The following is a 23312-nucleotide window of genomic DNA, read 5'->3' as shown; positions in this document are numbered from 1 at the left end:
TGCAGATGGAGCGAGGTGGTGCCTGCCCACAGGGTCCTGGGGCTCCATCCCCAGGAGAGGCCGGGAGCCGCTCCTTAAAGTCGGGGGACCCCTACAGGTGCCTGGACCTCTCCCTTCTCAGCACACGCCCCACGGACACCCCTATTTATGTCTTATTTGCTGCCATGATCTTAGCACCTGTGTTAGGTTTTTTCAGAGAGAGTGATTGTTTTTTACGGAATTAGGTCACGCACTTGTGGGAGCTGGCAAGTCCAGAATTTTCAGCCCGGGGGTGGGCGCGGGCGGTGACAGGCTGGAGACCCAGGGAAGAGTCTAGAGGCAGACATCCCTGTTCCTCAGGGGACCTCAGTCTTTTCTCTTAAGGCCTTCAACTGATTGGACAAGGCCCACCCACATCATGGAGAGTCTCTGCTTTACCAGTGTTGTTTTGTCTACTGACTTCAAGGTTAATTTCATCTGAAAAATACTTTCACAGCAACACGTGACTGTACTTGACCAAATATCTGGGCACCATGGCCTTGTCGCGTTGACTCATAAAATTAACCGTCACAGCACCCAACCCTAGAAACACTCCCGTAGATGGGCTCTGCCCTTTTCCATACTCAGGAGAGCACCCTCCAGGGTCCAGGGGAGGCTTGTGTCTCGGGAGATGTCGGAGCCCGGAGCCCAGCAGTAACACAGAGACCCAACTGCCTCTGACGCTGGACTCCTCCTTCCTCAGTTGGGCCTGTGACTGCTCAGTTATGGCTGAGTCTCCTCCCTGTGTGGCCCTGGGCCAGCTCCCTGTGCCTTACCTGTGCAGGCTTCCTTACCTGAGGACCAGGGACGATGAGGACGACCCAGCAGGGCTGCTGTGAGAAGGGCCTGCCATGATGCTTGAGAAGTGCTCAAAAGGTGTCCTGGGCCGCTGTGCCCCCGAGGACCCTGCTTCCTCACCAGTGTGGGCTCTGAGGTTCCCAAACTGCTGGCCTGGAGGTGGGCAGGGCCCGCACCACACACATGCTCCCTCCTCCCCGAATTCCCGTGTGGACGCTCCCTTCCTCTGACCAGACCTCCCACCCCCCAGCCTCCCCGCAGCCCTGCCCGGTCCAGCCTCAGGATTCCTGCCTCCCTCGCAGCCCCAGAGGGTCCCTGAGCTCAGCTGCCCCCTCCCACCGGCCCACCTGGGGCTCTCCGTCGCTGCAGCCCTCACCCCCACCCCATCTGTCCTTGCAGGTCACGCCCTCCCCCTGACGAGCCCCGCCCACCGGGGGCCTCTGGTCCCCGGTCCCTTTGTCCGGGCTGGAGGAGCTTGGCCTCCGACTGGTCTCTGTCCCCCTTGACCGTGAGCCTCAGGGGGGGTCACGCGGGCCCCGTGCGGGCACTTGCTCCTCCCCCGGCCCAGCTCCTTCCTCATCCTCTCCTCGGACCCCACCTCTGCCCCATCCTGCCTCCCAGCCCAGGACCCCCTGGCTCCCAGAGGAAAAGCGGCAGCTGGAAGGTGGTCCCCGCCTCCTCCCTGGGAACGCGCCCGCTCCCGCGGGGCCCACCTGGGCCTGGCGCTGCCCCCTCCTCATCCCCACGTGTCTTCCTGGGGTGCTCCCTCTAGGTATAATTTCCCCCCTCGAAACAGATGTTTGTCTTCGCATCTTGAACAAAACGCTCCCCTCCTGCGCCCACACCATTTCTTTATTCCCCTTTGCAGCAAGACTCCTTGAAAGGATTGCCAGTACTCAGCGTCTCTGTTACCTTTGCTGGGTGCTTTTTAGAAACTACGGTATGATTCACATATCATAAAGTTCATTTTTAAAGTGTACGATTCAGTGTTTTTGTCACATTGACAGAGTTGTGCCGCCATCGCCACTAACTCATCCCCCACTGCAGTCACTCCCTGTCACGCCTCCCCCAGCCCCGGGCAACCGGTGGTCCAGTCTCTGTGGATTTGCCTCTTTTGGACAATTCATATAAGTGGAATCATAACGCATTTGATCTGTGTCTGGCTTCTCTCCCTTGGCATCATGGTTTGGAGGATCATTCACGTTGTGGCATGTGTCAGTTCTTCAGTCCTTTTAAGGCAGAAGCACATGCTGTTGTGTGGATGGACCGATTTTGTTGATCCGCTGATGGGCATTAGGGTTTTGCTTCCAGTGTTTGGCTCTTGTGAATCACACTTGTGTGCACGTGTTTGTGTGGCCGTGTGTTTTCCATTCTCTTGGGAGCCGGGTCAGGTGGTCACCGTGTGTAGCTTTTTGACTGTTTTCCCATCGTGTTTTTTACTCTGAATCCTGCTCCAGGCGGCCTTCCCACCAGGGTTCCACCCGAGCACTTGTCAGGGTTTCTGGTGGCTTCCTTGTGGCTCGTCCGCCTGTCGGTGCCTGGCCGGCCCTGCCTCTGTGCACTCACCACCCGGGGTCCCGTTGTTTGAATTACTCTCTGGGTGTTCTGTGTGCCCACTACTCTTCAACTTTTCTATTTCCATAATAAAAAGATGAAAAAGTACCATCCCTGTGCCCACCAGTGTACACGGATTACTATTGCGGCTCTGCTCCTAATAGCCCAAAACTGGAAACAGCCTAGATGCCCTTCAGGGGGCGCTGGTCAAACAGACTGCGTCCACACTGAGGGAGCCCACTCAGCAAAAAGGATGAGCCCTGGGCACACACAGCAACTTGTGTGCATCTCAAGGGAGTGTGCCAAGTGAACACAGACCTGGAAAGGCCAGACTGTGTGGTTCCATCTATGCAACTTGCTTGAAATGACAAATGATGTGAATGGTGATCAGATCAGCGCTCTCAGGAGTCACTAACAGATCAGCGACTTGGGGCAGCTGTGAAAGGGCAACAGGAGGGCTCCATGGGGCTGGAGCGTTCTGGTTTTCCACTGAATCAACACAAGGTCCTGGTTGTGATTTGGGGTATATGTGTATGGGTATATGGGACATCTATTATTATTTCTTACAAGTATATGTATATCTACAGTTATCTCAAAATAAAATGTTTAATTTTTTAAAATCCTTAAGAAGATTTCAATTACAAGTTTTTCTATTTTACAGATAGCTTGAAAATTGGAGTGATTAAATGACCTCTAAGATTCTTCCAGCTCTAAAATTCAGTACTTTAGAGGTTGTTTAGAAAAACTTCCTTGTATCTGAGCTAAAATCTATTGCCCAGGGGACTTCCCCGGTGGTCCAGTGGTAAAGAATCCGCCTTCCAATACAGGGGACACAGGTTCGAGCCCTGGTGGGGGAACTAAGATCCCACGTGCTGTGGAGCAACTAAGCCCGTGCGCCACAACTACTGAGCCCGTGCACCACAACTACTGAGCTTGTACGGCCACAACTACAGAGTCCACGGACCACAACTAGAGAGAGAAAACCCGCACACCACAACTAGAGAGAAGCCTGCGCGCCACAAGGAAGACCCCACGTGGCCAAAAATATAAATAAATAAACTCTATTCCCCAGTAGCTGTGGAGGTGCCTGGGGCGGCTGTGGCCCAGAGAGCCCCAAGCCAGCCTTGGTCAGGACACTGGCCGCTGCCGCAGGTGAGAACTTCCCAGGATCCTCCTTCGTGGGGGTGGGGCTGCTGAGATTGGTAGGATCCCGTGATTCGTAAATCAGTAGAGGCCGGCACAGGGGCCGTGTCCTGAGTGAGGACAAGACTCAGTGGCCAGCTTGGCGCTGGAACTTACTTCCAGAAGAGTTCAGTAACTGGTTGGTTCTGGAGCACAGATGTCAATCAGATGGGCAGGAGCTGGGTACTTGGGAATTGGTTTTCGCCCAGTACAAAGAATTTTTGTCTTCTTTTTAAACAATGGGCACTTCCAAGAAAAAACAAAGTGCCACGTAAGATTTTCCCTCAGGAAATAAAAACAGGCTCAGATGCGATAGGGGCACTTGGTGTCCGAGGCCAGCCGTGTGGGTCTGGGTCCCCCCGGGCTGTGTCCATCGCACAAGGCCACGGAGAGCCTCCCAACTCAGAGCTCGGTGATCACGCTTCTCCCCAGGGCTCAGCCGGGGCACTGGGTGGGTCATCAGAACCACCGCTTCAGGTGTTTACAGGCTGCCAACGTGAACACGTTTGCCAAGGACCCTGCCCCCGCCCCCACCAAGAGGTCTTAAAGAAGAAAAGTGCGAATGACAAGGAAGGGCGGCCTTCGGACAAGGGCCCCTCCAGCCAGGGCAGCCCACACTCCAGGGAAGCCACGCACACAGCAAGTGGCTCCAGGTGAATCTCCCTGGAGGGTCAGAGTTGAAAGGAGGATGTAAAACAGGAGACTTTCAGTTCTGTCCTGTAGGATCCCGTGGCAAAGGGCTGCATCCTACGGGGGGCTGGGTGTCTGGGTGCATCGGACCTGGAAGCACCTGGGCACCCGTCTCTGCTTTCGCGGACGGGGACCCCCTGCGGTTTCAGACCAGAGACTGTGCTGCTGGTCCCTGAGCTAATGTCCACTCGCAGCCCCCTGCACGGCCCCCGGCGTCCTGCCCCGGGACGGCTACCCTGCAGGCCGGGGCCTGTCCCTGAGCAAGGGGAAGCCAGACGCTAGAAACTTCGAGCAGACCGGCAGCGACGAGCCTGTAATACAGAACCAGAGCTTGTGAAGGAGAGCTCATCGCGTGGAGTAATCGCCGGAGCCAGCGAGCGCTGCGGCTCCCAAACCCCAGGGGTGAGGGCCAGTCCGGGGGGCTTCCACCTTCCAAGGAAGGAGGGCCAGCCGGAGGGAAGAGGGACGTCTGGGCTATCACGACAAAAGGCAGGTCCAAGAAGCCTGCGTTTAACCAGAAGGCATTCATCTGCAGTGGGGAAGGAAACCATGCCCCCGAAGTCAAAACCAAGAAACAAAAGGCAGTAGAGGGAGTTAATAAAGAGAAAAGCTTGGAAGGAAATCATGCCATTTGCAGCAACATGGATGGACCTAGAGATGATCCGCGAAGTGAAGTAAGTCAGGCAGAGAGGCGAGTATCATGTGGTCTCACTTATATGTGGAATCTGAAGGATGCAAATGAACTTACTTACAAAACAGAAACAGACTCACAGACACAGAAAACAAACTTGTGTTTACCAAAGGGGGAAGGTGGGGGGAGGGGTAAATTAGGGGTTTCGGATTAACATATACACACTACTGTATTTAAGATAGATAAGCAACAAGGCCCTACTGTATAGCACAGGGAACTATATTCAGTGTCTTATGATAACCTGTAATAGAAGAGAATCTGAAAAAATATATATATATAACTCAAAAAAAGGAGAAAGCTTAATTAAATAATTAAATCAGGAGGTACAAAACCAAAAACCAGTTCTTTGTGTTTTTGTTTTGTTTTGTTTTGGCACACCAAGCGGCTTGTGGGATCTTAGTTCCCTGACCAAGGATCCATCCCAGGCCCTCGGCAGTGAAAGCAACGAGTCCTAACCACTGGACCGCCAGGGAATTCCCCAAAATCTAGTTCTTTGAAAAGACCAATGAACTAAACCTTTGATAAAACTAATTAAGGGAAAACAAAAGAGAAGTAAAAACTTGCTGAACGTTCATGAAAGGTGAGAACCACACACGTAAACAAGATTTACACCGAACGCCCTGATGTTATGGTAATAAATGTGAAAACCTCCTCAAGAAATCAAGGCCTCCTATCAGAACGGGCCTGGGGGAAGCAGGAGACTGGAGCAGGCAATGAGCAGAGCGCAGATGGACTCAGAAGTTCCCGCCGTCTGGGACGTGGGCCCCCGGGCTCCGCACCAGTCCTGGCTGCAGCCCCAGGACCCTGAGTCAGGACCACTGGCCGCCGCTTGAGACAGCACATGTGTCTGGTGGTCACGGACAGCCAGCGACTCAAGCGGCCGGCTCTGCAGCTCAGACCCCCGGGCATCCGGGTGGGCGGGTGGCTGGCATCCCCTGTAACTTAAGATTCCATATAGTTTATTTTAACTTTTAAGAATAACATCTGTGGTTTGATTTCTTTTTCATGAATACAAAGCGGAGTGTGTTCATTGTATAATATTTAGAAAACGCAAAAAGTAAAAGAGAAAACCCAGAGGACTGGCGGGTGCCCCCCGGTGCCGAGTGGGTTGAGGCCCACGGGCCTTTGTCCCGACATGGCCGCTTTGGTGACACACAGCTTCGTGACACACTGGAAGGATTTGTCCCCGTGACATTAAATATTTAATGTAAAATGTGGTTTTTAAGTAGCCATTCGTCATTCCTCCGATTTCTACCTCGTTTTTGGTCGTCAGGAGGCCCTCAGTCAGAGCAGGCAGGGAGCAGGAAAGCCCACCCGAATGGCGGTGACCCCTGACCTCTACCCCCTGCCCCCACTGCAGTCTGGCACCCAGTGAGAACGGGTCCCGAAGAGCCTCCTGGCCGAGACTCCCAGGGCTGGTTCCTTTGTGCTGCAGGAGAAACGCGACTCAGTGTGACACCGTCGCAGTGAGCCTTGGTGTTTAAAGTTGGCGACCTTAATTTTTAAAGAAAGGAACAATCGTTAAGTCAAATCAGTAAGTTAAAAATCACACCTCTGGCATGGAGGGACTAAGAGATCGACCAGTGTTGGCAAGAACTCGGGGGGGTGGGGGGTAGCGTCCTGAGGCAGCTACCCTGGAAGAGTCCGCGGGTTCCCCGAGAGTTAAACACCAGCCACGTCCGGCCCGGCGCTCCCTGCCCACAGGCGTGCCCGCGGCGGGGTCCACACCATGGCACGTTACCCAGCTGAGATGCTGCAGTGTGGATGAACCTCGATAATGTCGTGCTTAGTGGAAGGAGCCAGACAAGAAAGGACGTGTATTACGGCTCCGTGTGCACGAAGCGTCCTAAACAGGCAAAGCCACAGGGACAGGAGCAGGGTCATGGGTGCAGGAGGGCGGGGGGCCAGGGTGGGTGACTGCTGGCGGGGATGGGCGATCTTTTGGGGTGATGACAGGCTCTGGATTAGGGGTGATGGTTACACATGCCTGAATATACTAGAAACACTGAATTGTAAACTTTAAAAGGGTCGATTCCATGGTATGTGAATTACACCTCAATAAAGCTTTAAAAAAATCACTGAGATGATCGCACAAAAGTTTAATTCAGTTTGAATGGCTTTCGAGTTAGCACTGTTATTTAACTGAAGCGGCCTGAGTGGCCACATCTGCAGGGCCCAGGCTTTGCACCCCCATGTCTCTGGGGATCCTGGGTGGCTCTGCATTTGGGACCGGGGGCAGCAGGGTATGTCTCCCCGTAGCTGTTGTGGGGAGTGGCAGCTGGGGGTCCGGTGTCCCCTCGTCCTGCCCCGAGGGCCCGGGATTGCAGTGGAGAGGTGTCCGGCCGCCTGCAGGGCCGCTCTCCTATGTGGTCAGCTGCTTTTCTCAGTCAAGACCAGTGTGTCCAGCAGAAATACGTGAGCCACACGTGTGGTTTTAAATTTTCTATAAAAAGAAAGGCGAAATTAACTTCAGTGATATATTTTATTTAACCCTGGCATACGCAACGTGTTACTATTCCGACACGTACTGGATACACAGAAGTCAGTACTGAGACCCTTTCTGCTGTCGCCCCGTGTGCGTTCTGCGCTTACAGCACGTGGGGAAATGGGGCCGGGAGGCCGCCCTTATCACCCTCCACCACCCCACCTGCCCCACGATGGAGGGCAGAGGGCATACCTGGGGGGACACGCAGCCAGCGCTCCCATAGTTGTGGAAAACGACACAGAAAAATGACAAAGGAAGCGTGATCTGGCGCCCAAACCAGAATGCTGCTGACCTCTCTAACGGTCGCGCCGTCACTCCCCGTGGTGCTGAGAGAATGCATCGTGTTCTGTGCTCTCCTGGGCCAGGTGGGCAGATGGACAGATGGACGGGAGGCACGGGCCTGGGCCAGCAATGTGATTCTTTGTGGGGTCCTTCAGCTCTCCTTTCTGGGCTGTTTGAAGGGCAGCTTCGGGTCAGGAACAGTGAATCGTCCACTCCTCGCTGCCCTTCCCACGTCCTCTGGGCTCCCGCAGGGTCTCAGGCTTTGCCGCCCCTGCCCCGCCCGCTCACAACGCTGCTTTGAGAAGGGGCGACCGGCCTGAAGAACGTGCCCCCAGCCCAGCTCATGACCAAGCTGGGCTCCTGCCTGGCTTGGCCTCCTTTGGACCTGAGGGGTCTCTGGGCACAGTCGGGCCGGGTGGGGGGACATGCCCACGAGCACCCACTCTGTACTCCCCTTCTGCTTCTCAGTGGGGCTGGGCTGTGGTGGACGTGGGGGCACTCTGTCTGGAGGCGGCAGCATCCCTGGGAGGGTGGCCCTGCTGAGGTGTCCTCTTTCCCCTACTGGGCCTGCTGGATCCCCTTGGGCCTGGCTGAGGGGGGCCATCCAGGAGGCATCTGCGTTGGGCCAGGTTGGTCAGTGTGCCAAGCAGGAGGCTGGTGGACATGGGGCAGGCACATCTGGGGACCCTGATCACCCCAGAACCTGTAGCAGGCCAGGCCATCTCCCAGGTAGCTCTTAGGTAGGTTGCTAAGTAGCTCTCAGGTAGGGTCCCAGGTAGCTCTCAGGTAGGGTCCCAGGTAGCTCTCAGGTAGGTTCCCAGGTAGTTCTCAGGTAGACGCCCAGGTAGGTTTACAGGTAGGCTTTTAGGTAGACGCCCGGGAGGCTCCCAGGTAGGTCCCAGCCCTCAGGAGGAGGCAATCCGACCTGCAAGGTGTGTCTCTCTGGGAACTCCCCTGCGCCCTTCCTTGGGTTTGAGTCTGTTTCTAGGTGGGTTTGCTGCTGGGCTGGGGGCTTCCTGCTCAGGTAGGGAGTGGAGCTGGGGAAGCAGGAGCCTCTGGGGTGAGTGGAGATCTGGTTGTGTGCCAGGGCTCCTTGCAGGGATTTGGCTCAGCTTAGCCCCTTTCAGCAAAAGTCACAACGCTAAACAAGTTGTATTTGGTGACTCTGATTTAAAGAAAGTTTGAAAACTGCCAGGTGGCGCTCACCGCGGGGCCTCCGGGAACTCCTGTCCCTGGGAAGGCCTGTTTGCCTCGGCACGCGCCGCAGACCCAGCACCACGATTCCGGCTAAAGACCATTTGGGCTCCAGGCAGACTTTTTTCATTTTAAAGTGAGGTCAATTTTTAAAGTCTGCAGTGGGGTGAACTTGAACTTGGTCGTTGTCAGCAGTTTTCAGTCTCAGAAGCACATTGGGCTTAGTTGCTGCGGCTCGTTGTAGATTGATTTCAGATTCCAGGGCTCAGGGACAGACCAGAGCTGAGTTTCGATGGCCTCAGTCCTTTCCCAAGGAGGGTCTGGCTCTGTCCACCTGACCTGGGGCCGGCCTGAGACCCCAGCCAATCACCTGCCTCCGAGTGGCCAGGCGCTGGCCACTGTGCCCCTGAGAGAAAGGGGGAAAGTGTTGCCAACAGGGAGGTGGAAACCCGCCTGCAGCAGGGCTTGAGATTGCAGGGATTTCCCCTAATGGAGAGGATTAGAGAAAAACACCCTCCCGTAAAAGAGCCACTGGTCATTTGCCCCCTTCCTGGGCTGACCAGCAAAGTGGACGGCTGCAGCGGGAAGGAGGCCATCAGGGCGGTGAGCTCAGGGACAGCAACCCGAGCGGCCCGGGTAGAAAGAGCCTGACCGCCAGGGAGTGGGCGCACTGCTGGGCTGGGGCTCCTCCTGCGGGGGCCTGACGCAGCGGGGTGGGCAGGACGTTCACCCCGCAGAAATAAAGTCTCCGCCTTCTCAAGGAGGAATGTCCCTCAGGCCGCCCTGTGCTGGGAGGAACGAGGAGGGCAGGAGACCCTTTCAGAAGCCCCCGGCGCCCTTTGGGGTTTATTTAAACAACCCAATTGCTCTTAACCCCTCACATGGGAGGTGGGTGCTTGGCCCCGTGTTCTCGGTTGGGAGACGGGAAAGGGTGCCGAGCCAGAACGCTGCACCCGGCAGAGCCCCGGCCCCTACCCCGGCCTTGCGTAGGGATGCAGGCCCCAGCCCCGCCAGGAGCTCGCTGGCCCGGCGTTCGCTGCTTGTTTGGCGGGCTGGCTGGTGGTTGGATGGATCTGGACACGGCTGTGTGCCGCGAATGGCCAGGGGCTCCAGAGGCGGCCAGCAACGGTGTTGACCCCGTGGAGCCAGCCCAGCAGGACGAGCGCTCAGCCTTGCTGAGGCCTCAGTGATGCTGTGAGCTGACCCCACGGGGACTGGGCCTGGGTGAGGCCTGACTGTTGGGCTGAAGGACAGGAAGACAGGGGAAGAAACAGGCCGGGCTCCCGGCACCTCCCCGGGGAGGGGCCCACAGGGCCTGGGCCATTTGCAGCTCCCCCTGTTGGGAACCCTCCGCCGGCCCAAGGGTCACCCCCTGCCCCGGCCAGATGGGCCCCGGAGAGGCGGGGGGTGGTCACGGAGGCCCGTCAGCGGGCCGTGGAGTTGGACCACCCCTCAGCGCCCACTGCTGCTCTGGGACCCCCAGCAAAGGGCCCGCAGAAGAGGGACAGACATTGGACCCGTCAGAGACTGTGACCGGGCGGGCTTCGCGGGACAGCGGCCATGAGGGGCGTGAGTGGCACCTCTGCTTCGTGCGGGACAATCACGCAGGGACAGTGCTCCTCCCTTCGGAGTGCCCTGGCTGGGGCCTCGGTGTGGACGGGACAGCTGCGGTCACGCGCCCTGGGACAGCACCTCCAGCAGAAGGGCCCAGAGACCAGCTCGGGGTGCTGCACTCCCTTTCCTGGCGGGAACTCGGCAGCTGGGAGGACGGTGCGCCCCCCCGGCCACCCAAAGAGGGTGTGCGGTGGGGATGGGTCTCTGTTTAGAGACACAGCCTCCTGGAGTGGCAGGCCCCCCCGGGGTTGGGTCAGACTTGGGGTGGGAGGTGGGAAGGACCATCTGGGGTTAGGTCCCGGCAAGGGGCAGGGTGCCTGTGCACAGGGGCCGGATTACCTGCCCCACTCGAGGTCCATTAAAATGACAGTAAAGACATTAGGAAAACCAAAAGTGCTTGAAGGCAGAGAGGAGGGAAGAGGGGCGCAGGCTGGGAAAGCAGAGCCCACGGCTGAGGGCTGGCCGAGCCTGGCTGCAGAGCCAGGGAGGCTCCAGGCTGGAAACAGGGCCTTGGGGAGGTCTGCGTGGGTGGGGACTGAGACCCTAGGTGGGGAAGGGAGGATTCCTTCCCTACAGACAGACAGACTGGTCTTCCAGGCCCCTGTTACCCACACTGACGTCCAGGAGGACGTTTCCCAGGACTGAAGGACATGAGCACGCCTAGGGCGTCCTGCCCCATCCGTCTGTCCTGCTGACACCTGGATGCTGGTCAGGCGTCAGGTGGTTCAGAGCTCTCAGCACCAACGTCAGCAGCTGGAAGGACCGTCACCATCACATACCTGGGGACGGCCTCTCACCTGCAGCCCGTGCACAGCCAGCCTTCCAGCCGAGGCTTAGTGCCCAGCGAAGACATTTCCAGACAAACAAAGACCGGCCAAATGCCCCTCCCTTGAGTTCTTCTCACGAAACTCGTGGAGAATGTGTTCCTCTAGCACCAGGAGGAAAACTGAGAAACATGAAGGCTTACAAATCAGGAAGTGCCGGATGCACTAGGAGAGAAGATGGGGAGGGAGTCCTAGTGCAGCAGCTGTGCCGCTGGGCTAGAGAGCAGCCATCCGGATTGAGACGGGCGGGCGGAGGCTCGAGAAGGGGTGTCTCTGGGAGCAAGTGGCAGACTTCCAGGCTTGTCTGAACATCCTGGGGAGGTGTTAGGATGCTGTCAGAGTCCTGTTAATGATGGCCTTGCAGGAAATCCAGCAGGGAAGAAGTCGCGTTACTTTTTCTTTAATCTTTCCCCCCGTTCTTTAGATAGGATAATTTCTGTTGATCTGTCTTCAGACTCACTGACTCTGTAATCTGCCGTCTCCCGTCTGCGGCCAAGCCCAGTCAGTGGGTTTTGCATTTCAGTTATTATACTTTTTCTTGTAGAACTGCCATTTAGTTCTCTTATGTAGTTTCATGTAATTTCCATTTGTACCTCTCTGTTTACTCATTTAAGACCATATTTCCCTTTAACTTTTTGAACATGTTTTTCACTCATTCTTTGAACAGTTACAATAGTTGTGTTAAAGTCTTTGCTAAATTCAATCTCTGAGCTGCCTTGGAGTTGCTTTCCATTATGTGCTGTTCTGTATTTCTCTCCCCTTGAGTGTGGGTCATATTTTCCTCTTATTTGCAGGCCTTGTGACTTTTATATTATGTACTGAACATTGTAAATGTTACACTGTAGAGACTGGATTGTTACCTTCCGCTGAAGAATGTTGACCTTTGTTCTAGTGAACAGTTCATTTCTAGCTGATTACCTTGAACTGGGGGGCACGGCTTGACATTTTGTTAGGGTGGATCTTTATCTTGGTGGGACTCAACATACAGAGTGTTCCATGGATTTTTTTTATTTCTTTTTTTTACTGGCTGCATTGGGTCTTCGTTGCTGCGCGGGGGCTTTCTCTAGTTGCGGCGAGGGGGGGCTACCCTTCCTTGCAGTGCGTGGGCTTCTCATCGCGGTGGCTTCTCTTGTTGCGGAGCACGGGCTTTAGGCACGCAGGTTTCAGTAGTTATGGCATGTGGGCTCAGTAGTTGTGGCGTGCAGGCTCAGTAGTTGTGGCACACGAGCTTAGTTGGCTCCGTGGCATGTGGGATCTTCCCGGAGCAGGGCTCGAACCCGTGCTCCCTGCATTGGCAGGCAGATTCTTAACCACTGTGCCACCAGGGAAGCCCTGTTCCATGGATTTTATTGGGGCTTGGTTTTAGATTTTGGCAGAGTTGGTCTGGGGCAGGGCTAACTCGCCACCGTCGCTGGGCTGGAGCCCAGAGTGTGCAGCATTGCTTGACTGTTAGTGCCCCTGTCGAACTCTCGGCCTGGGGACAGCTGCCTCTGAGAGCCCTGGGGATCCTGCATTGCTCACCTGCACTTCTGGCCCTGAATGACCCCTCCAGCTGGTGCCCTGGCTCGCAGATGCGCGGCCTCCTTCTCCACCGGAGGGATGCTCTGCTCACCAGGTTCCGGGTCATGATCTTAGCTGGGAGGTCGCCCCCAGCTGGGAGCCGGCCCATCCCTGGGCCCCCCAGCCTGGGCATCACCCGTCGTGCACAGCCTATTGTCCAGAAGTCGGCCGCCTAAAACGTGTCTGGTGGACGTTGTCTGCAGTGGGAGGGCCGGCCCGACACCAGTCAGTCTGCATGGCCACAGCACAAGTTTGGAGCAAACTGAACAAGGCAGGAAAGTTTCCGGAGTTCACCCAGCTCAGCCCTGCTCTGCTCCTGTCTCCTGCAGATAGCGTGTCAGCAGAAGACGCTCGGAGAGCTGTTTCAGGGGCTGTCGGGGTTTGGGGGGCTGGGGCATGACAGTGAATTCTCACCTTGAGCTTGGTCAGTCAGGTGTAAGACTGGACACTCAGGAAGCAACCGTATCAGCGTGTTAGTGAGAAATGTGAATGTAAATGTCCAAAAGAATAGCTAAAAGCGTGTGGGAGTTGGGGAGGAGAAAGCCCCAAGGGCTCTCCCCTCCAGGCCTGTGTCAGGACTCAGGTTTACACAGGAGATGCCGTGTGTGTCACCGTGACATAAATCACACTACAAATGAGGAAAAACTAGACCATCTCCGTAAATGTGGAAAAGTGTCTTGTATAAAATACACATTGGCAGGACCCTGTTGGCCGCCTGGGAATGGTACCACTTTGTTGCCAGCCTGGATGATTTGGAGCTGGGTGTGCCCGTGTGGGCTGGCTCAGGGGTCCTCATGGTGGGTCCACCCCTGAGGTTAGTGCTAAGTGTCCTGGGTCCAGCCGGGGAAGCCGAGGCCACCTGAGCCCCCCTGCCCCAACCCCAAGCACAGAAGTGGGCCCTGCGTGGCTGCCTGTCAGGGCCCGTTCCCTTCTGTGTGGAACCTGCAGCCTAACTGTCCCTCTCCACTGGTCCCTTGAGCAGCTCCCTGCCTTCCCCTGAGGATGGACGCCGGAGACCCCGCCGGAGACCCCGCCGGAGAGCCTGCTGCTGGTGACACTGCTGGTGACCCAGCTGGTGGTGAGTGTGTCCCCATGGGTGAGTCTGCACCCCGCACGGCCCAGGTCCAGCCTGGCTGCACTTGTCAGGGCTGGGCATGGGGTGGGTGTGGGGGGGGTCTGTGTACAGGTGCATGCTTGTGCACCGGGCGGGGACCCCAGGTGGGAGGCGTCCAGGCGATGTGGCTTTCTGGGGGCCTGGGACGTGTGGAGCGGCCTCAATTGTGGACGGGAGCAGGCAGGTGGCTGCTACCACGGCCTTCCTGTCCTGAGGGCCACGGGCGGGCACCTCCCTTTGCCCTGGGAAATGTGGCCTCGTGGTCCTGCAGTGGACCGCCTCCTGGCCACTTGCTTCATGTCTGACACCAAGGGTTGGCCATGACTGGACGGACACTTTAGGGGGCCCACACTGAAGTGTGGGTAAAGCTGGGTGCAGGGGGCTGGTGGGAACGGCGGGGTTCTCTCTGGAGCCTGGCTCTGCGCCCCACACTAAGTGCGGACACAAGGCATCTTATCAGTCCTGCCAAGAAGGAGAGAGGACGAGGGGGCTGGGAGGTGTCTGAAGAGTGAGGGCCCCCAGACTGGCACTTCCAGCTTGGGAGCCCCGGGATCCCACATGGTCCCTGGCCCCAAGAGAGCGGAGGCTCTGCCTTCCGTTTCTCCTCCGGGAGCCCCGAGCTCCTCGCGGTGGTGTCTGTGGGCTCCGAGAGGCTTTCTTTCTGAGTGTCTCCTGCGTTTGGTGAGTGTTGTGGGCAGGGCAGACGTGGGGTCACGTGAAGCCTGATCTCGCCCCACCAAGGACAGGTGGTGACGTGGAAGAGGAGACCAAGGCTGGAGAAGGAGGAGCTCCTCCCAGGCCGGGATCGGGTGTCCGGTTGGAGAGTGGGGCGCCCCTCCCTGATGGCCCCTGGCATCCTGGGGGGCCGTCCCTGTGCCGGGCTGGGGTCCTCTGGTGGGCACAGGGGTGGGAGGGAGAGCCCCCAGTAAGTAAGCAAAGTGTTGCCCCTTCTTGCAGGTGGTGGGGAACCTGGGGCCTCTTCCCAACCTCTGCTCACCCACCCCAGGGTCCTGAGAGGCTTGTGGAGTCGGCCCCCCATCTCCTGTGGGGTCCTCCGCAGGTGCACACAGCCTGCTCCAAGCAGAGTCTCCAGGGGGATGCCCAGGCACCCTCAGCCGCCCACAATGGGCTCGTTTTCTGCTCAAAATTCCCCAGACCTTCAGACCGTGCTTTTCCCCACCTGTCCCCAACGTGCAGAGTCTTCAGGACCTGACACCACCCTGCTATGACTGGGGATCAGACACAGCCCCTGGCCTGCTGTGAGTGACCGCAGGCCAGGGAAGCCCTCTTCAGTGGGCATCTCTCCACCAGGGTCTGGGTACCTCCCCCAGGGTGCTTCTGGCGCCTCTGCTGGTTTTGCCAAGAGCAGGACCCTCCTCACCTGCAGCCCCCGGACTCTGACACCCGAGGCCCCAGGGCCTCGGCTTGTCCTGGACCATCTGGATGCCACCCTCCCCCGCCTGTCCTGATGCTGGGGGCAAGAGGGGAAGGGACAGGCCGGGGAAGACCTGTGGCCCTTCCCTCCCGTCCTCCCCTCTCCTGGGAACAAGAAAACATTCCCCAACTGAGAAGTCAACTGGGCTCAAAAATTGGTTTTCTCCTGAAATCTTGGCCTTTGGATGAGCAAGTGTAGCTGAATCAGAAAAGCTGCGGGCTGAAGTCCAGCAGGTCCCAGGATCTCGGGCAGCAGTGGATCCCCCTTCCTTGGGAAATTCGAAAGTCAGGCAGACAGAGCTGAATCACATCTCAGCATGGAGGGAGGGGCAGGCGCGACCCTCCAGGAAGCCCCGTCCCTGCCCCGCCACCCCTCACAGGCTCGTGCAGTACCCGGAACCTCCAGGCCTGGCCCTCCCTGTGTTAGGGCTGGGGTGGGGGGGGTCCCCCAGCCCTTGGGGCTGTGGAACCATCCTTGGGCTGTGACCTGAGGGAGGCTGTGAAAACAGGCGACACAGCACCCACCTTCCTGGCTGTGTGACCATGGGCAAGTTACATACCTTTCTGTTTCCTTACCTGAGAAAAATAGTTGTTGCCCTATACTTAGCTCCATCTGTGAATGAAAGACTGCCGGCGTGTGGGCTGTGGAGGCGTTAGCTGTGATCCTCTTTAGTCTTTGACCCAGTGGAATTTATTTTGCTGTGAGAGGTGAGGAATGGGTCCAGTCCATCCTGGAGGACCACTGGGACACCCAGCAACACTGAGCTCCCCATGTGTGGAGTCTCCCCGGCTTTCTGCTCTGTTCACCTGCTGCCTCACGCTATTTGGTGGCGGTGGTTTTATGACCTGCTGCATCCGGCAGGACTAAACCTCTCATTGCTTCTCTCTCGTTTCTTGTTTATTTTCCATATAGACGTCAGAATAGCTTGCTTGCTTCTACAGAAATCCGTTGCTGTTTTTACTAGATTTCATTACATTTATGGTTGGCCAAAGAGGCATCTGACACCATCTCATCCCAGTGTCAGGCAGGACTGGGGGCTCACAACGCCTTCCCACAAGGTGGGGTCTGCTTCTGCCCTTGAGTGGTGCTTCCCGAGGCCTTGCCCTGGGAGCCGGGCTCGGGTGTGTGCCTGAGGCCCTGGGGAGGAGCCCGTCTAAATTCCTGACCCACAGAATCTGGGATCGTGAGAGAAGAACCACTTGTTTGGGGCCCGTTGCCTTTCTCTCTATTCTTCTGTCTTCAGCAGTGCTTTTTTTTTTTTTTTTTAATTTATTTATGTATCTTTGGCTGTGCTGGGTCTTCATTGCTGCGTGCGGGCTTTCTCTAGTTGCGGCGAGCGGGGGTTACTCTTCTCTGTGGTGCACGGGCTTCTCATTGTGGTGGCTTCTCTTGTTGCGGAGCACGGGCTCTAGGCGCACGGGCTTCAGTAGTTGTGGCTTGCGGGCTCAGTACTTGTGGCTTGTGGGCTCAGTAGTTGTGGCATACGAGCTCAGCAGTTGTGGCTCGCAGGCTCTAGAGCACAGGCTCAGTAGTTTAGGCGCACGGGCTTAGTTGCTCCGCAGCATGTGGGATCTTCCCAGACCAGGGCTCGAACCCGTGTCCCCTGCACTGGCAGGCGGGTTCTTAACCACTGTGCCACCAGGGAAGCCCCTCTCAGTGACATTTTATATTTTTTGCATGAACTTCTTTTGTTACATTTATCCCAAGAAATTTGAAATTTCTTATGTTACTGTACCTGATATTTTTTAAATGTACATTTCTGTCTGTCGCTAGTATGGAGGGAACAGTGGACTTCTTTTTTTTTTTTTTTGGCCGCACCAGAGTGGCTTGAGGGATCTTAGTTCCCCAACCAGGGATTGAACCCGGGCCCCCTGCAATGGAAGTGCAGAGCCCTAACCACTGGACCACCAGGGAAGCCCCAACAATGGATTTCTTAATACTGGCCTTGTGTTCACCATCCATGCTGAAATAAGTCCATTGAGTAATTCTAATACTTGTCTTTAGATTCTTCATTGCTTTCTAAAAAAATGAATCATTTGTTCAGTGCATAACGACGTTTTGGGGTATTGTTTTTATTTTTAAAGACTTTATTTTTTAGAGCAGTTTTCGGTTCACAGCAAAATGGAGAAGAACGTGGAGATTTCCCATCTACCCCTGCCCCTCCCACATGCACCACCTCCCCCATTATCACCATCCCCACCAGATGGGACACTTGTGACGAGCGAGGGATCTGCCTGGACACGCCATCATCACCCAAATTCCGTAGTCTACCTTGGGGCTCACTCTTGGCGTTGTACGTTCTGTGGGTTTGGACGATGCAGAGTGACATGTTATCTGCTACTGAAGGTTCACAGAGTAGTTTCACTGCCCTGAACCCCCCATGCTCTCCTGTTCATCCTCCCTCCCCCAAGCCCCCGGCAACTCCTCATCTTCATACTGACCCCATAGTTCTGCCTTTTCCAGAGCGTCAGAGTTGGAATCATACTACGAACGTAGTCTGCAGCCTTTTCCGATTGGCTTCTCTCACTTAGTAATTGGCATTTAAGTTTCCTCCCTGTCTTTTCATGGCTTGATGGCTCATGTCTTTTTAGTGCTGAATAATATTCCATTGTCTGGAGGGACCAGAGTTTATTGGTCAGAGTGCTGATGCTTCTATTTTTTCCTTTCTAAGTTCTGTGGCCCTAATTTTTCCCTCTTGCTGCTCTGCACTGGCGTCGAATACACAGTGGGCATCCTCCTGGTGTTTGCGTCTTAGGGGAAAGCTTTCAGCATTGAGTTCTGTGTTCGCTGAGGGTTTTTTATAGGCGCCTTTTGTCTGGCTAAGGAAGTTCCTTCTCTTCTAGTTTGCTGAGTTATTTCTTAAATTATAACTAGAACTCTCCCTTAAGGGATGCTTGTTCTGCCTCTATTGAGAGCATCATGTGACTTCCGTCCTTTATTTCACTAGCGAACCAGGCTGATGGACCTTCAGTTGTCCAGCCAGCCTTGCTTTCTGGGACGGACCCTCCTGTGGTGTACACGGGCGTCTCTCCCAGGTCCCTGAGCCCGTGTGCTCGGGGGCTGTCCCCCAGGGTGTGGCTCAGGTCCCCAGCCTTTCCCTCCGTCCCACCTCCTGCATGGAGCCAGCAGGTTGCTGTCGTCCCCCTGATTCTTGGGTAGGTTCGCAGGTGAAGCCACCTGGGCTCCTGATCCCCCAGATTTGGCCGGGAGAGTCTGTTAGTGGCCTCCCCTGCCCCAGTGTGTGCACTGATGGTCAGGTCCTGACTCTGACGCCTGACCCCGACCCACACCATGTGAGGGCATGGCTGGGGTCCTGACCCCTGACCCTGACCCCCACCATATGCGAGGTGTGGCCGAGGTCCTGGCTAAGTGCCAGGGGCTTCTCCCACCCCCTGGGCTGGGGTCGGGGACACACCGGGAGCCCAGACCCCCCTTGGCTGCTTTCCTTCCGGTCCTCCCTGGGCTCTGGGCCTTGGCGCCTGCTGGTTCTGAACAAAAGGACCAGAAGGCTAAGACTCCGCGCTCCCAATGCAGGGGGCCCGGGTTCGATCCCTGGTCGGGGAGCTAGATCCCGCATGCATGCCGCAACTAAGACCCGGCGCAGCCAGGTAAATAAATACATACATACAGTGTGGTCATTCAGCTTAAAAAAAAAAAAAAGAACCGGAAGGTTTGTCTGTAATTTCTCAGCGGGGCTGGAAAGGTTACAGCGCCTGGGCCTTTGAAGCAGAACTTGCAAGGCAAGGAGGGGCTGGGCCTCAAGCCTCGGGCTGCCAGGGAGCGGGGGTGGGGGAGTGGGTTAGGCCAGGGAGGTGCTGCTGAGGCTGGCAGGGCTGCAGTGAGGCGCTGGGGAGGAGGGAGCCCCGCCTGGAGTGCAGGGAGCGTGAGGCCCAGGGGCGGGCCCGCAGCCAGGGGGCGCTGGTGGCCATGGGCACCTCGGAGCTGGGTCCCTGGTCCCCTGGCCTCAGAAACAGCTTTCTTTCCCAAGCCAAGAGCTGGCAGCAGCGACCTTTCCAGGCCAGCCAGCTCTCCTTGGCACTGGCCTTGGATCTCGCCTGAGGGCGCCGGCCCTTTTCCAGCAGGAGGGTGACCCCGACCTCCCCTGTCCCGGCCAGCACTGGGCTGAGTGGCACCTGTGTCATGACTCCACGCCCCGTTCTGCAGCAGGGACAGCGGCTTCAGGGAGCAGCGGCCATGGGGGTGGGGGAGCTTTGGGGAGTGGCCAGCCTGCATGGGGCTCACCCAGGGCCGGGACAGGGCGGAGGGGAGACGGGGGAGACAGAGGCCGGAACCACCGCGGGGCCTCGGCAGGGGCCAGAGGCCAGACATGGTGGGCGGTGGATGGGTTTGTGGGCGGCATACCCCGCTGGGCGGGCCTTGCCCGCGGGGGGCCAGGTCAGTACTGCCGACTTAGCCCCGGCGGCCGACGCGCCTTCCCCACTCACATGGCCACTCTGAACCCACCGCGGCTTAAATCTGAGGCCAGGCTCCCTGAGCTGTCAGGGGAAGCCCACCCCGGTGGGCACTGCGGGAAGCAGCCCTGCTGGGTGGCCGGGCCACGGTCCTGGGGAAGGGGCAGAGAGGGCACAAGGGGCCGTGGGCGCTGGGCGGCATCTGCGGGAGCCCCCAGGCCTCGGCCCCCACCTGCCCCTCAGCCCCTCCTCGGCCCTTGTCTTGTCCCCTCAGGCCGGGACCCGCTGCTGTTCCTGCAAACTCTGCAGACGCTGTGGTCCACTCGGGAGCTGGGACAGGTGAGTACTCGGGGTGTGGGCACCGGGCCGCCAGCCTCGGCAGGCTGCCGTGTCCAAATGTTCTGGGGGGTGCATGGGATTGGAGCCGTGGGACAAGGCCTGCTGGACGCTCAGAGCAGGCAGGGAGGGCCTGTGCCCACCACCAGCTTCCGGGCAGTGCGGGGCACCTGCCGGGCCTCGCCCGCTGCCCCCTCTCCCAGAGGGGCAGCAGGACAGCCCGCCTGGACAGCGGGGGGGATGCGTGTGGTCCGGCGGGAGGAGCTCTGGCGGGGAGGCTGCCAGGGTCTTCCACGGCCACTTGGGGGTCCTGCAGTGGCAGCTGCCACTGCCCAGACAGTGTCCCACCGTGACCTGTGCCAGCAGGACAACTCTGCCTCGCGGCCCCCGGGGGTGGTGCAGTTACTGGCCCTCGGCCGCTCCTTCCCTGCACTTTGCTCCCTTGAGGCATCGAAAGGGCGAGGGAGGCTGCCCTGGCTCCTGGGGAGGACGGGCCCACGCGTGGCTGGAGGGAGAGGGCCACATCCTCTAGTGCCAGCCTGGCCTCCAGCTGCCCGCCGAGGGTGGGCAGGGCACCCAGACCTGGGGCAGGCTGGTCGGGCAGGCGTCCGGAGCAGGTAAACTCCAGGCTTCCACAGCGCTTCGTGGTGGAGGAGGGCCAGCAGCCGGCCTCCTCTCTGGACAGGCCTGGGCTCCCCGCACGGCTGAGCTGCGGGGCCTTGGGCAGATAACGGCCCATCCACTGCCTGCGCTTAGGCCTGAAAGCAGCCATCTCTAGCCATCAGCTGGAGAATCCAGAGTTTTTGCAAAAGCCAAACGTTTTATGATTTTCCAGTTTCGTGCCCTGTGGCTTGAGGGTGAGACTCAGGCAACAGGGCTGTGGTGCTGTCCAGCCTTCCAGTTGGGAGCGGGCTCATTGCGAGGTGGTGTCCTCTGCCCTGGTGTCACGGTGAGCCGGCTTTTGAGCTCGGCTCGACCCTCCATCCCTGTTCACTGAAGGCAGGAGCCAGAGGCCCACAGAGCCTGAGGATGAGCCGGGCGCTGCCCCGGGGGCGGCGGGGCGCGGGTGGGGGGCCTGCAAATGAAGCCTGGGGGCTGTCTCCCTAATGGTTGTTCCTGGGCAGAGTGTCTGTCTCTGGATTTATTTCTCTGGGAAGCGTCCGCTTCCTCCACGTCACCACGGTTTCGGCCGGAGGTCCCTCCCGGTTCCTGACCCCCACGTCTCCCGGCAGCGCTGCCCCTCCCCCGGCCTTGTGCCTCTTTCCCGGGGCTGATCTCAGCCTTCAGGTAGCCGGACGCCCAAGGCATCGGTTTCCAGGAGTCTTGGTTTCCGATGCTGCATTTAACGCCGCACCTTCCCCCCGAGTTCTGTTCGTCACCAGTTTGATGTGTAGGGGTCCATCGTCCTTCCTGTTTTCTGATTTTCGCTGTGTCTCCTTCGACTAACCTGTTGTTCATTTCCAGAGAAACACAGGGCTGTGTCTTGATGTCGGTTAGCTGTTTGTTTCTGGCTGTGAAGGAGCCCGGTCCATCTGTTTTGGTTTTTGCACAGGACAGGCTTGTTTTGTGGTTAGTTATATAAACACTCTGAGTTCCCTACTTGGCGAAAGCTCCCGCCTGGAGGGGACACACGTTTGCTCACCAGAGCTTGTCCTGGGTTCCTGTGAGCAGCCGGCACCACGCTGTGCAGTGTCCAAGCTCGGACGTGTGTGATAACCAAGGGGCCAGCAGCTGGAGATGCGGTGGCTCAAGCCCTGAGGACGAGGGTGCAGATGAGCCAGAGTGTCCTGGGGGCCGAGAGAGCAGCAGAGGGACCCAGGGGGCGGCCGCATGAGAGCAGCTGGAGCCCAGCAGAGCACGTGGAGTTTTCAGGGACCGGACGGGACAGGGAATCTGGAGATGAAGGGGAGGCCAGAGGGCAGGAGGGAAGGAGAGAGGAGGTCAGCCAGGGTCTCAGAGCCAGGGGTCCGGAGGATCGTCGACATGGACGCTGAGCCCACCACGCCAAGGGCAGGGGTAGCACGGGAGGGCGACACGGGGCCAGACGTAAACCCCTGGGGCCCAACCCTGGTGCGTGAGTTCCACCCCAGGGCTGCAGCTACCGCTCAGGGCCACTTGCGTCTTATTCTTTACTTATTTATTGATTATTGTTTTCTTTTATAATTCTAGACATATTTGTATTCTATTTTCATCCCCAAACCGATATCTTACTGTTCTTTACTCTTAGAGCTTTGATCACCCTGCTTGCGGTCACCACTCATGGTGAATTGTTCCTTGTGTGTCCTGTTGTTTTTCATTGTGAGCTCACCTTAGTGCAGCTTTTTCCCTCTGGTGGCTGAGGGCCAGGTCCCCAGGGCCGTCCCCAGGACCAACCTCCTGAGCACACGTGGAAATAAATCCAAATCCAAAGGCCAGAGCTGGGTCCTTCTAGACCTTTCCTTTTCCCAAGCAAGGGGTGTGGTGCTGATGGAGACCCCGCCCCCTCCTCGGGCAATGCTGGACGGTGGCCCCCAGGCTCTGTGGGAACCGCAGCCCCCTGCTGGTGCCCTTCAGACCCCTGAGAGGTGTGTGTGGCCTTGCCTATCCATCCTGGAGGGTGACAGCTGTCCTCAGGGTCTGTTTGAGGCCATCTCAGGTGAGTTCCAACAGCCACAGCGAGGGCAGCCCCTTCCAGAGAGCCCTTGGGTGCGAGGGCTTTGGCCCCCTGAGCTCACACTTGACGCCTGCAGGTCCACCCTGGGCCGGACCCCAGCAGGTCCTCGGTCAAGGGAGCTGCAGTGACCTGAATCACTGGAGCGGGCAGGGCGTGGCGGGCTGGCCGTGCACAGGGCCCTGCTGGTCACGCAGAGGACGCCCAGCTGCTCTAGAGACGGTGGTGAGATGCATGTTTTCCCCCTGGACGTGGGTGTTGGGGACACACCTGTTCTTGTCTCTGTCTTGCAGCTCTTACGTGTCCCCCAGAGCTTCCCAGCACAGGAGGTAGAAAAGTAAACAAAAGGCATTTTTCAGTTGGGGTTTTTTCCTTTTTTCCGTCTCCTGTTGCTTGCTGGGCCCTGCTGACCTGTCACCATCTCTGAAGGGCCAGCGCCATGTCCCATGCGTGCCACGCGGGTGGTCAGGGCA

General features: G+C 57.7%; 1 protein-coding gene across 11 annotated transcripts in view; it reads left to right on the top strand.

The window, feature by feature from the left end:
* EXD3 (exonuclease 3'-5' domain containing 3) overlaps positions 1 to 23312 on the top strand; it is a 74679-nt gene that overhangs the window by 1103 nt on the left and 50264 nt on the right. For 9 of the 11 annotated variants that reach the window (XR_003790642.1, XR_003790641.1, XR_003790640.1 and 6 more), the window contains exons 2-4: positions 13875 to 13970; positions 20128 to 22824; positions 22919 to 23064. Coding sequence is in view for 3 of the 11 variants with exons in the window: in XM_029201536.1 (XP_029057369.1) it covers positions 22656 to 22824; positions 22919 to 23064 (315 nt within the window). In the remaining 8 variants the exon portion in view is untranslated. Of the gene's footprint in view, positions 1 to 13874; positions 13971 to 20127; positions 22825 to 22918; positions 23065 to 23312 lie in introns of those variants that run through there. The other 2 variants (XM_029201537.1, XM_029201540.1) reach the window with 2 other exon arrangements.

The sequence above is a fragment of the Monodon monoceros genome, unplaced genomic scaffold (genome assembly GCF_005190385.1).
Source record: "Monodon monoceros isolate NGI ecotype Baffin Bay Population unplaced genomic scaffold, NGI_Narwhal_1 Super_Scaffold_5, whole genome shotgun sequence".
NCBI classification, from domain to species: Eukaryota; Metazoa; Chordata; class Mammalia; order Artiodactyla; family Monodontidae; genus Monodon; species Monodon monoceros.
This window is presented reverse-complemented; position numbering and strand designations above follow the sequence as displayed.